This window comes from Platichthys flesus, chromosome 22 (assembly GCF_949316205.1).
Source record: "Platichthys flesus chromosome 22, fPlaFle2.1, whole genome shotgun sequence".
Taxonomy (NCBI): Eukaryota; Metazoa; Chordata; class Actinopteri; order Pleuronectiformes; family Pleuronectidae; genus Platichthys; species Platichthys flesus.
Window position 1 is genome coordinate 2,504,560 of NC_084966.1, and position 12,869 is coordinate 2,517,428.

Below are 12,869 nucleotides of genomic sequence, written 5' to 3' on the forward strand. Positions count from 1 at the left end.
AACTCTTGCGTTGCAGAGCCAGCGGACTCCTACATGTAAGTAAAGACATTTATATGTTAACGTCATTATTAGAGAGATTGTTTAAAGGTCTATAAATGATGAGCTACACATGCAACACTTATTGTTTAGCTTGGTGGAGAGTGTTTGAATAACCATATGCTCAACGTGTAGCTGCTGTGTGAAGGGAGCTGGAAAACAAGAGACCCAATAAGGCCTCAGATACTATAAGGGTCATTAACCCCGTTTACCAGGAAATTAAGTTTCAGATACTAGGAAGGAAAATCTATATATGATCTCTGTCCTGTGCAGGCAGCTTTTAATATATATATATATTTGATTGTCTGTTGTTATTTATCTTTTAGCAGTTATTTTCTTATTTAAAAAAGAATTCTCCAAATATAATAATTTCTTTCTAATTGAATCATGACTTTATTCTCGAAAAATTATTGCTTTTTTCCCCACAATATACCACGACTTTTTTTTAATTTATTATTATTATTAATTTTATTTTATGACCAATATCCAGAAAAGCTCATGATTTATTTCTTCAATATGGTCATAAAGAAAGTGAGAAAACTTTCCTGGATCTGCCCCTGAATCGGAATAGTAATACGTCCAGTAGTGGTTGTGTAATATTGTGTAATAACTGTAATATTATGTTGTGTGACGCACAGTTAAAAAAACATCTTCACCAAATTGACCTCTAGGACCAGAAAGCTGTAAATTCAGGAAATGCAACCTAATGTGCAAAAACAAACACAATCCAGAACACAACAGGAAAGACGTACATTGTGTGTTTTCTTTTTTCTCAAATTTCCACTTCTTCTCCAGCTCCCAAAGCCACAGCACCGTGAGAAGTTGATGTATTAAGAATTGTTAATTGCATTTACTAAAGAAGTTGTCTTGATGTGATTGTTTATTAATCACGAGCAGCAGGGATTCACAACACACCCTGATTTGCATCATGCATTAAATAATCAAGCATGTATTTTGCAGCCTCCTACACTGAGAATATCTTTTTTTTTTTTCTCTTCTATGCAGGACCATGACCTCCTCCCAGAAGGATGAGAAGTAAGTCAACTACAGCAGCTGAGTCTCTGGACACTTGATTTGATCTCATGTGTAATCTTGATATTCTCTTCTGATCACAGGGCTCAGGGAAACGCAGAACAACCAGCCATACGGGTCGGCTTCTTCCAGCTGGTAAAACACGTGTTTCCCTCGGAATCTGACACTTGTCCTCACTGAGTGTCCCGTCCTCCTCATGTCGTGTCCCGTGTGTGTGTCCAGTTCCGCTTCTCCACGTGCAGAGAGGTGGTGATGATGGTGATAGGCAGTGTGTGCGCGGTGCTGCACGGCTCGGCCCAGCCGCTCATGCTGCTGGTGTTCGGCCTGCTCACAGACACCTTCATCGAGTACGACATCGAGCTCAATGAGCTGAGGGACGTCAGGAAGGAGTGCGTGAACAACACCATCCAGTGGAAGAGCGACTACACTGCAGCGCTCAACCAGTCGGACTGGAGCCTCAACTCCACGTGGGAGGTGCTCGTTCCGCTGAAGAACCTGACGTGTGGGTGAGGAATGCAATAATAAGAATAAGAATAATCATGATATTAATCGCTCTCATCAAAGTAATAGCAGAAAGAAAAGTACGTTTTGAGAGATGATTTAAACACAAGTAGATGTATTATTAAATCTTTTATGTGTTTAATCATTTCAAAGTCCTAAGGCAGTCGTTATTCACTGTATGTGTGTGTGGACTTTCAGGGTTCTGGACATCGAATATGAAATGACCAAATTTGCCCTGTACTACGTTGGAATTGCATTTGCTGTTTTCCTGCTGGGCTACCTTCAGGTTAGTGGTTCACACGTCTGTCATCTTCTCATCCACTTGAAATCAACTTGAATCTATAATATTCTCAAAACTACATGTACTTAATTCTATTCTACATCCCAGTAGAGTTCTGTGGGAGGCCAACTCAATGAAATGCCTGCTCCATGTGCACTCGTCTCTTTTCCACGGACAGATCTCGCTGTGGGTGCAGGCCGCCGCCCGGCAGGTTCAGATCGTCAGGAAGATGTACTTCAGCAAAGTGATGAGGATGGAGATCGGCTGGTTCGACTGCACCTCTGTTGGAGAACTCAACACACGCATGTCCGAGTGAGTGGAGGAGCGACTCCTATCAGGGGGTTTGTGAGGTGGAGAGTGTTGTCTGTCTCACGGTCGTCATATCTGTGTTCCAGTGATATCAACAAGATCAACGATGCCATCGCGGATCAAGTTGCCATTTTTCTGCAGCGCTTCACCACCTTCGTGTGCGGCTTCTGCATCGGCTTCGTGAAAGGATGGAAGTTGACGCTCGTCATCGTCGCAGCGAGTCCACTCATCGGTATCGGAGCTGGTTTCATGGCTCTGGTGAGTCGGTTATTTCTCGTCTGCCCTGACTTCCCCTGGAGCCTCGTTTCTCCTCCAGTAACTCTGCATCACCTTTTCCTCTGAGTCCAGTTCGTGGCTAAACTGACCGGGAGGGAGCTGCAGGCCTACGCCAAAGCCGGAGCCGTCGCTGATGAGGTCCTCTCCTCCATCAGGACTGTGTCTGCGTTTGGTGGAGAGTTAAAAGAAGTGCAAAGGTAAAGAATGCAAAATGAATGCACGACCCAATTTGACCCTTCTATTAGCAGAGCTGAGCCCGAGCTCGTCTTTTCCTCCACAGGTATGACAGGAACCTGATCTCTGCACAGCGCTGGGGCATCAGGAAGGGAATGATCATGGGCTTCTTCACTGGATACATGTGGCTGATCATCTTCCTGTGCTACGCTCTGGCCTTCTGGTACGGCTCCGGTCTGGTGTTGGACACCGCGGAGTACACACCAGGAACACTCCTGCAGGTATCACACGTCGACAGGGATGCAAATAAACGTGGAAACTACATATTTCAGAACGTCTGTGTGCTCAACACCTGGAACCAACAGCACTGCTTTCTAAACGGTTCCCTCCCAGGTGTTCTTTGGTGTCTTGATCGCTGCGATGAATCTGGGGCAGGCCTCTCCGTGTCTGGAGGCGTTTGCTGCCGGCCGCGGCGCCGCCACCATCATCTTTGAGACCATCGACAGAGTGAGAGAGTTGATGATAACCAGGAACTGTGTTTTCAAAGGGAAACCAGAGCCTCTTATTGACACGTCTTCCTTTTACAACACCAGGAGCCGGAGATCGACTGTTTATCCGAGGCTGGATATAAGCTCGACAGGGTCAAGGGAGACATCGAGTTTCACAATGTGACCTTCCACTATCCATCCAGGCCGGATGTGAAGGTACGTGAGTGCTTCTACGTCAAACAGTATTCCTGAAAACAGTTCCTGAATTTATGTCCCTCGTACTCAGACCCTGGACCAGCTCAGTGTTGCAGTAAAATCAGGGGAGACCACAGCCTTCGTGGGCCCGAGCGGAGCCGGGAAGAGCACCGCCATCCAGCTCTTCCAGCGCTTCTACGACCCCAAGGAGGGCATGGTGAGCACAGCTACATAGAGAACACGTGGCACTCACACATGTAATACACTGATTCAGGTCCCTTTCGTCAAATTACCCACGAGACAGTGCAGCTGCCTCCTCCTTCCTTTTAAGCCTGATTCTGCTGGTTTCAGAAATAACCATCCCCTCAGGGCTGCAGAGGAACATGATAATACGTTTCATTATTCAGCCAATGGGTCTTAACTGCCTGCTGGAATTACAGGTCTATACTTTCTTATTCCTCCCTGCTTCTCCAGAAGGAAATAGACTCTAATAACCTCATCATTCGAAGCACATTATTGCAGCAAAGTGGTTTTAATAGCTTCATCCATCAATTTCTGCCAAACCAGCTGCTCTCTGTATCCTCAGGTCACCCTGGATGGTCATGACATCAGAGGGCTGAACATCCAATGGCTGCGCTCGCTGATCGGCATCGTGGAGCAGGAGCCGGTGCTGTTCGCCACCACCATCGCTGAGAACATCCGCTACGGGCGACCCGGTGTCTCCATGGAGGACATAGTCGCTGCCGCCAAGGAGGCCAACGCCTACCACTTCATCCAGGACCTGCCACAGGTGGAGTGGATCCAGCAAATAGAAGGTTGCAGGATCCTCAGGTGTAGAAGAAGCACGAGCACCAATTCTGTTTTCAATTTGACAGAAATTCAACACCATGGTCGGGGAGGGTGGTGGTCAGATGAGCGGAGGGCAGAAGCAGCGTATCGCCATCGCTCGGGCGCTGGTCAGGAACCCTCGCATCCTGCTGCTGGACATGGCGACCTCTGCCCTCGACAACGAGAGCGAGGCCATCGTCCAAGAGGCGCTGGATAAAGTAAGTGGGACTGGTCTATGTGCTGAAATAACCATGAACAGATATAACATGAAAACTCTACTTGTTGGAAAGTAGTAAAATATCAAGATAGCTCTTCTAACATTCAAATTTCATGTGTATTTTAAGGATTTGAGATCAAAACCCTTTTTCTGTAAATCTGCAGGTACGCTTGGGCCGCACCACCATCTCCATCGCTCACCGTCTCTCCACCATCAAGAACGCTGACGTGATCGTGGGCTTCGAGCACGGCCGGGCGGTGGAGAAGGGCAAGCACGGCGAACTGCTGGAGAGGAAGGGCGTCTACTTCATGCTGGTGACGCTGCAGAGTCAAGGAGACAAGGCCCTGAACGAGAAGGCTCGACAACGTGGGTTCAAATCTCTGACGCCATGACAGATCTGTAATATGTAAACTATCAGATTGTGATCCTGACGCTGCGTTGGCTTCTTTCAGTGGCCGAGAAGGAAGAAGAGCCGGTGAAGCAGAATCTGTCCAGAGCAGGAAGCTACCGAGCCAGTTTGAGGTATCACACAGTCCCAGTCACTTCATCACTCGCTCACCTCTGAATAATATCCACTTCCTGACTGAGCATTTAAATTGGATCATTACAGCCGGAAATGAAGTGAAATCTTAATTTACTTTATCCCCTTCCTACATTTAATCTGCTAGAGGATCAACGACAGTGTGATCTTCCTTCCATCACAGATCCTCCATCCGCCAGCGCTCCAGATCCCAGCTGTCCAACCTGATCCCAGACTCCTCAGCGTCCATGGTTGGAGAGCTGGGGCCCAGAACCTACACGTTCTCACAGCCCGACACATCCAAGGTGAGTGAGAGGGAGCACTTCTGCTTTTCATTTGACGTGTTGCCAGTTTTTGCCTTACGTGCCTGCTGACGTGTATTTGAACCCTCAGGCCGACATCCCAGAGGAGGAGGAGGAGGAAGTCGTGGAGCCGGCTCCGGTCGCCAGGATCCTGAAGTACAACATCCCCGAGTGGCCCTACATGCTCTTTGGGTCCATTGGAGCCGCGATAAATGGAGGAGTCAACCCCGTCTACTCTCTGCTGTTCAGTCAAATCCTGGCTGTAAGGCTCAATCCACTTTCATCTCACATAAGGTTCCTTTGAGCATGGAGGTCCGCGTTCACATGGTTTTGTTTGTGTGTGCAGACGTTCTCAGTAACAGATCCTGTGGCTCAGAGGAAGGAGATCGATAGTATCTGCATGTTCTTCGTCATGGTGGGCGTCGTGTCCTTCTTCACCCAGATGCTGCAGGTAGAGTAGCAGTTCAGCTCAGATTGAAACCCTGTGTGGGTGCTGGTGCCGCTCCCACCCCCCCAATGTGACGTCTTGTCTCCAGGGTTATGCCTTCTCCAAGTCCGGGGAGCTGCTGACCCGCAGGCTGCGGCGGCTCGGCTTTCACGCCATGCTGGGCCAAGAGATCGGCTGGTTCGACGATCACAGGAACAGCCCCGGGGCTCTGACCACACGCCTGGCCACGGACGCCTCGCAGGTTCAAGGGGTGTGTTACAGCCTCAGTCAAAAGAAGAACTAGACATAATAAGATTGAGATGATATTTTGTAAGCATGATCCTTGTTTCCCTTTCCATTCGCTCTCAGGCCACGGGGTCGCAGATCGGAATGATCGTCAACTCCCTGACCAACATCGGCGTGGCCGTCCTCATGTCCTTCTACTTCAGCTGGAAGCTCACGATGCTCATCCTCTGCTTCCTGCCGTTCATCGCTCTGTCCGGCGGCTTCCAGGCCAAGATGCTGACGGGCTTCGCCAAGCAGGACAAGGAGGCCATGGAGGCGGCCGGACGGGTCAGATATCATTGTTCATAGCGTACAGCTCCTCTGGTCCTGACATATTTGTCAACCCCTCAACTTCAATGTTCAGATCGGGTGTGACAGTGTCAGGTTCGATTCCTGCGGGGGTCATTTAAAATGCAGTCACGGAACCGAGAGGCCAAGCTGATAAAAACCTCAGGACAATACAGGGAGAGGCAGGAAGTTCAAATCCAAGTAAAAGTATTTAAAAGTTAATTTAAAGTGAACTTTCTCCACACTATCTTCATTCCCCCAGTGCAGTAAACCCCACCCGTTCAAATTAAGTGGATCGGATGAAAGTTTAATGATCCCTGTGGGGGGCCGGGAGATTGGCTCACTGCAGCAGCATAAAACAGGAAATAGATAAGATGGAAGAAGGATTTATCTGCACCCGATCTTTCTTTACACATTAAACACACTCATTTAACCTGGTTTCTGGGTTCCATGCCACTTTTTCTTATTTACAGATTTCTGGTGAGGCCTTGAACAACATCCGCACCATCGCCGGACTGGGAAAAGAGCAGAGTTTCGTGGACATGTACGAGGCCCAACTGGACGGCCCGTTCCAAGCGGCCCTGAAGAAGGCGCACGTGTACGGGGCCTGCTACGGCTTCGCCCAGTGCGTCGTCTTCCTGACCAACTCGGCCTCGTACAGGTTCGGAGGTTACCTGGTGCGACAGGAGGGGCTTCATTTCAGCCTGGTGTTCAGGTGAGAGGAGCAGAACCAGGCCGTGTCTCAATACTGCTGCTGTTTATATCATTGGGTTCCAATGTGGCTGCTGCAGCAAGATGTTGAGGAGATTGACATGAAAAATGAATGTTTGTTTAGTCACCTGTAAATCTGTAGATGATAAGTACACAACTCTCCTGCAGACGTCACAGTGTGTTGTTTGTGGCAGGGTCATCTCTGCCATCGTCACCAGCGGCACCGCCCTCGGTAAAGCCTCCTCCTACACCCCCGACTACGCCAAGGCCAAGATCTCAGCCGCACGTTTCTTCAAGCTGCTGGACCGGGTGCCTCAGATCAGCGTCTACAGCGACAAGGGGGATAAATGGGTATGAGTGTGTTCGCTCTGCTGTATGTTACACTCTGAGCGCTGCCTGGTCCTGCCATGATAGAGTCAGATGGGAATTCAGAAGCAAAAGCCTGATTCCTTATTCCTTCTTTGCTTTGCTTGTTAATTTTGAATCAGCCATGATAGAGATGAGTCGATGGACGGAGAAAGAAAAGAAGGATTCTTTTATCATATATGGCTCATTAGCAGAATTATCATTTCCCAAAAATTACAGCACAATAATAAAAATCTGCATAAAGGAAATTAAACCCTTTGATACCAGTGTTATTGGAGAGTCTGATCCTGCCTGTTGTGGACAGCAGGGGGCGCCCTAACACACAGAAACCTGCTGTAACCTCCCTTCCTGCCTCCATCCACCTTGTTTCCAGGACAACTTCCAAGGGAACCTTGAATTCATCGACTGCAAGTTCACGTACCCCACCAGGCCGGACATCCAGGTCCTGAACGGGCTGAACGTGTCGGTGAGGCCCGGCCAGACGTTGGCCTTCGTGGGCAGCAGCGGCTGCGGGAAGAGCACCAGCGTCCAGCTGCTGGAGAGGTTCTACGATCCGGACCACGGCCGAGTGGTGAGGACCACATGCTGAAATCATAATTGTGTTGTGTTGCCTTGTCACTTTTCATTTGCTCTTTTTCTAGAGAAAGGGAGGGCAAACTATTTTATGACATCTTGCAGGTGATTGGCTCAAGACGAGTGTGTCAGGCTGTGGTTGGATGAAGAGATAACGACTTCCTGACTGAACTTTCACTTAGTTTTTCCACATTGGACGAATCGAATGAATTCTTTGCATATTTGAACAAGGACACGTGTGAGTTGAGCCTTGCAAGCAGCCAGAATTAGATTGTCACTGCAGATGCTGACCTTTTTTCAAAATGTCAGACATCTCATTGGGAAATGAAAGTCATTTCTTCTTTCGTCTGGGACTTACCAGTTCAAAGTGAAATCTGTCATTTGTCAAAGTCCAGGAATAATCACTTACATCTGACATCCGGTGACTGAACAATCACTTTAAATCATTTATCAGTCAGACGCTCACGCTGACTCTGGGCTCTATTTGAAAAGAAGAAGCTCAGGAGGGAGGTTTGCCTTCGTGCCAGCAGGGGAGCACTGCCAAAACTCAAACCGAGTTAATGGAGATGGAAGTGGTTTGGAAACACAGACCTGATTCTCTGTCAGATTTAAAAAGGACAGAATCACCTCTGCGTAGTAAGAAGGGAAATGATCGCATGAAAGCGCATTAAGTGGATTGAATGTCCCCGTCTTTGATTATTATATTGCTTTTTCCTAATGGTGACATGCAGTTGATTGATGGCCACGACTCCACTGGCGTCAACGTGCCCTTCCTGCGCTCCAAGATCGGCATCGTGTCCCAGGAGCCCATCCTGTTCGACTGCAGCATCGCAGACAACATCAAGTACGGCGACAACTCCCGGGAGATCAGCCTCAACGATGTGATGTCCGCCGCCAAGAAGGCCCAGCTGCACAACTTCGTCATGGCGCTGCCTGAGGTACCCTGAGCACTTCCTGGACACTTTTCTTCTGAAGTAAGACAAAGCTCAAACACTCCAACTCATCATATATCTTGTTCCCTGCCTCAGAAATACGACACCAACGTGGGCGCCCAGGGTTCCCAGTTGTCCCGTGGTCAGAAGCAACGCATCGCCATCGCCAGAGCGATCATCCGCGACCCCAAGATCCTGCTGCTGGACGAGGCCACCTCCGCGCTGGACACGGAGAGCGAGAAGGTGCGCTCCGATAAACCGAACCACATCTTTGGCTCCACGCGCTTCACTCGCTGCACGGTGCAGCTGCTTGATATTCTCGGGGCACGGAGAGCAGCCAGTTAATTATTATTATCATTACCGTCATTATCATTCATCATCTCTATTATTAACAGCAGCAGCTCACAGTTCAGGCCAGCCCTCCAGTCGAGCCCCTTTAAGATGAATATGGTCTGTGGGCTGTGCAGTAGCTGCTCCAGCTCCAAACCACCGAGGAGCAAAGAGGCCTCTGCGGCGCTGATGCACTGGAACATTCTAATGATAGTAATCAAAGCATGATTGTGAAATTGCTATAATTGTGCGGCCTGTGTGTGTGTGTGTGTGCTGTCAGGGGGAACAGATAATAGCTGCTGTGTGCAGAGTGTGTGTGTGCAGAGTGTGTGTGTGCAGAGTGTGTGTGTGCAGAGTGTGTGTGTGCTGAGTGTGTGTGTGCTGAGTGTGTGCACGCTGCCTCACGTGTGCTCTCTCACGTCTGTTGCAGATTGTGCAGGAAGCGCTGGACAAAGCCAGAGAGGGCCGGACGTGCATCGTCATCGCCCACCGCCTGTCCACCATCCAGAACTCTGACATCATCGCCGTCATGTCCCGGGGCTACGTGATCGAGAAGGGGACGCACAACCAGCTCATGGTCCTGAAGGGAGCCTACTACAAGCTGGTCACCACGGGAGCACCAATCAGCTAACCGCTCGGGGACCAGCGTCCAATCAGCCGAACACAACGTGGAGCCATGCTTCACTCAGGCTGGAACCTGTGCTCAACAGGAAGTTACACCGGGTCACTCAGTATTTATTTTGAAGGTATTTTAACTCAGATCCTTGTTTGTGCACGTTCATGTGCCGAGTGTGTCACAGGTCTGAATCCCACAGGTCACATGAATGACGCTGCCTTTAAGTGAGTGGTCAAATGTGATTTAGTACATTTACTCTAGTTACTTAAGTACTTGATTCAGTATTCCCCCTTTATGTTACTTCATACTGGAAATATTGTACTTTTTACTCATCTACCTTCGTCTCACAGCTACGACCAGGTTTTGAGGCCATAATGAAGAAAGAAAAATGGACTTTTCAACAATAATGTTGTTATATTATGAGAATTAAGCCGTAATTGAGAAGAATACGGTTGTAATTTAATGAGAAAAACAAAAACAAAATTATATATGCAGCAAGGAGAAATAGGAGTTTAATACTCTTTTGTATATATGTATTATTATAAATTAGAGACTGACTTCAACAATTAAAATACTAGTACTCTGTATTAATAATCCAGTTATATGATATAAAAACTATTGAGGGACATATTTGTACATGATCATTACTTTTATCAGTATTAATTCAAACTTTATAATTATTACAAAACTTCGATAACAGCAACAAACAAATATAAAGAAGTATTAAATGATATTCTGAATAGATTTCCTATTTCTTTATTTTTTGGAAATGGAATGAAAAGTATTATTGGGCTGTAAATATGTTATAAAGTGCAGATGTGTGTCTTTGTACTTCCTTGTAATGAAGTTGTTGCTGATGAAAAACAAACTGTCACTATTATAATATATAATATAATTGGCCTTAATTTGAACTGTGAATAAATGTAATTGCACAGTAGAGTTTAAGTAAATCCCATTTTGTGAAACATACCATAAAGAAAGAGAAAAGTCTACGTGTGTGATGGTTTTTCCTGTCTGTGCAGGAAAGTGATGATTAACTTGACTTTGATGTTGTTTTCAGGTTAATTTATTTATCGACTCAAAGAAAGTAATGAATCATTATAACATTTATTTGACGTTTTACTAGTAGAACTAACGATATCATAAGTCTGGTTTATCCACAGACTGATTCCACAAAGGTCTGGAACACGTAGTTCATGAACTCTTCATCTTATCACCCCCCCCATATATTCAGCCTGCAGAGCAGAATCAGCGTTTCTCAAAACACCAAAAACTGACGATAGATATTGAAATAAATGCAAATGCCTGCATCATCCTATCTTGCAAACTTTTACTCTTAGAATCAGATTCAAACCGCATCATACTTCCCATATCTTACTTGTCCTTTTAGCACTAAGCTAGATAGAGCTATAAAACTAGAACAAACAGGATCAGGGGTCTTCCTGCTTCGTGGAGATGACGTCTGCCGGCCTCTCCCTCCTCTTCCTCACCAGTTTGATAACACAACACAGCTTCTCATGAACTCCGCCACTGAATTAATTCTCGCCGCTGACAGGAATATTTAATCTGGTGTCTCCATTCCATGTTAACTACGGGCCGCCGCCTGCCGCTTGTGACGGGTGCAGATGTCAGAGACACTCCATCAGTTAGCAGTAATATGCCATCACGCCACACTGACCTCAGGGAAATTGAGTCTTTAATCACGACATCTCCAGACTCAGACTCCTGGTGAATTAGCATTCCTCAGAGGCAATCTAATCTCGCAGCTTCTCCTGCCAATCCATTCAGAGAGAGGACAGTGTTTGACTTTGTGCCGCCGCGTGTCAATGCAGGTCTGATTGATGGGAACAGGCGTCGGAGGCTGTGTGATGTGTCTGTGCTGGTGAGTCTTCAGATATAGTCACATAAACACAACACAGTGAACAGTGAGTGGTTTTCCTCATGGTCTCGGATCGTTGTGGATGTTAGTGGACGCTGAGGTTTTATTCTGATTTGAAACTGTATGGATTTGTCGGGGGGAGATTTCAAGAATAAAGTGATAATTTTTCAAGGACAAAGTATTAAAAATAAAGTATAAGTAATGTAGTCATAATTATCAGAGAGTAGAGTTGTACATTTTCCAAGAATAAAACCATAATATCAGGAATACAGTTCAATTTTCCCCCAAATTACAAATTTACAACATTTATTCCGGCTTAATTATGATTCACATTACATTTTGAGTTTTTCTTTCTTATTAAATTATAGGTTTTTATTTAATTTAATCATGATTTTTTTCGCGATAAAGAAACATTTCTCTCTGGTTTAAAGATTGGACTTTCGAATTGGAATATTACAAAATAACTCTCATACTGTACTCAATATATAAGGCTAAATATGGCTTTAAATGTCCATTGTCGCTTGTTAATCTTGTTGTTTAAAAAAATAAAGATAATCATTCATTAAGATGAACAAGAACAGCGATCCCAGTAAACACAGATAACACACATTCATCTTTATTCAGTGCAGGTTATGGTGTCCACCTCTCATAATTACATCCGCTCTTAATTTCCCACAGGGATCTTTTGTTTCTCTGTTTGTCCACCAGGTCTCTCCCACTGTGAACCGGACAGGAGGGTCTCTGAAGGGTTTAAAGTGCTGACGGGCCAGAAGCCATTACAGCTCACTGAGTGGCCGGCCGGCAAATTGGTGGGCTCGCAGGAGCAGTAAATAAGACGGAGGAGACCCTGGTTTCTGTTGCCTGGTGGTGGCGGCGAGTCAGAGCTTGAACGTGGATTCAGGATTCAGAGCATAAACAGAGTCCACACACTCACCCTATAATTGTGTTGGAACATTAAACCAATAGATTGTTCCGTCTCTTATTTTTTTTATGTTTAAATCTGTCACGAACGGGATATTAGGTGATGTAACTAGCGTCTGTATTGATTAAATCTTCTGGGCCGATATTAAAAACTGCTGATGTCTCGTTTTCTGTCTGGCTCCAACACGCACGTCCCATAAAACCCAAATTAAAGTCGTCATGTTGAAATAAATCCAGACTGGAAGATGTATCATTAACCCGAGGGGAAGTGAGAAGCAGCGACAGTATAACACCAGCCTAGTTTTATCATTACTGATGACGGCCATTAGCATTAAGGTTTTCATTATCGTAATCGTTATTACAGCAGCAATAACATTAACTGT

At 46.3% G+C, this 12,869-nt stretch overlaps 1 protein-coding gene across 1 annotated transcript; it reads left to right on the forward strand.

Annotated features, from left to right (window-relative positions):
• Window positions 1-16: 16 nt before the first annotated feature.
• LOC133933584 (bile salt export pump-like) lies at window positions 17-10,676 on the forward strand (the record flags this gene model as incomplete). The annotated part of the gene is given in 27 exon segments (XM_062380704.1): window positions 17-35; window positions 1,042-1,071; window positions 1,152-1,203; window positions 1,291-1,574; window positions 1,768-1,855; window positions 2,028-2,161; window positions 2,245-2,416; window positions 2,507-2,631; window positions 2,715-2,889; window positions 3,002-3,115; window positions 3,202-3,312; window positions 3,383-3,508; window positions 3,878-4,081; window positions 4,167-4,337; window positions 4,501-4,702; window positions 4,789-4,858; window positions 5,041-5,161; window positions 5,250-5,420; window positions 5,505-5,609; window positions 5,695-5,856; window positions 5,955-6,158; window positions 6,632-6,873; window positions 7,064-7,220; window positions 7,609-7,806; window positions 8,540-8,746; window positions 8,837-8,983; window positions 9,501-10,676. Coding segments are annotated over 27 exon segments (3,992 nt in total), but the record flags the coding sequence as incomplete, so codon positions are not given.
• Between the last annotated feature and the right edge of the window lie 2,193 nt (window positions 10,677-12,869).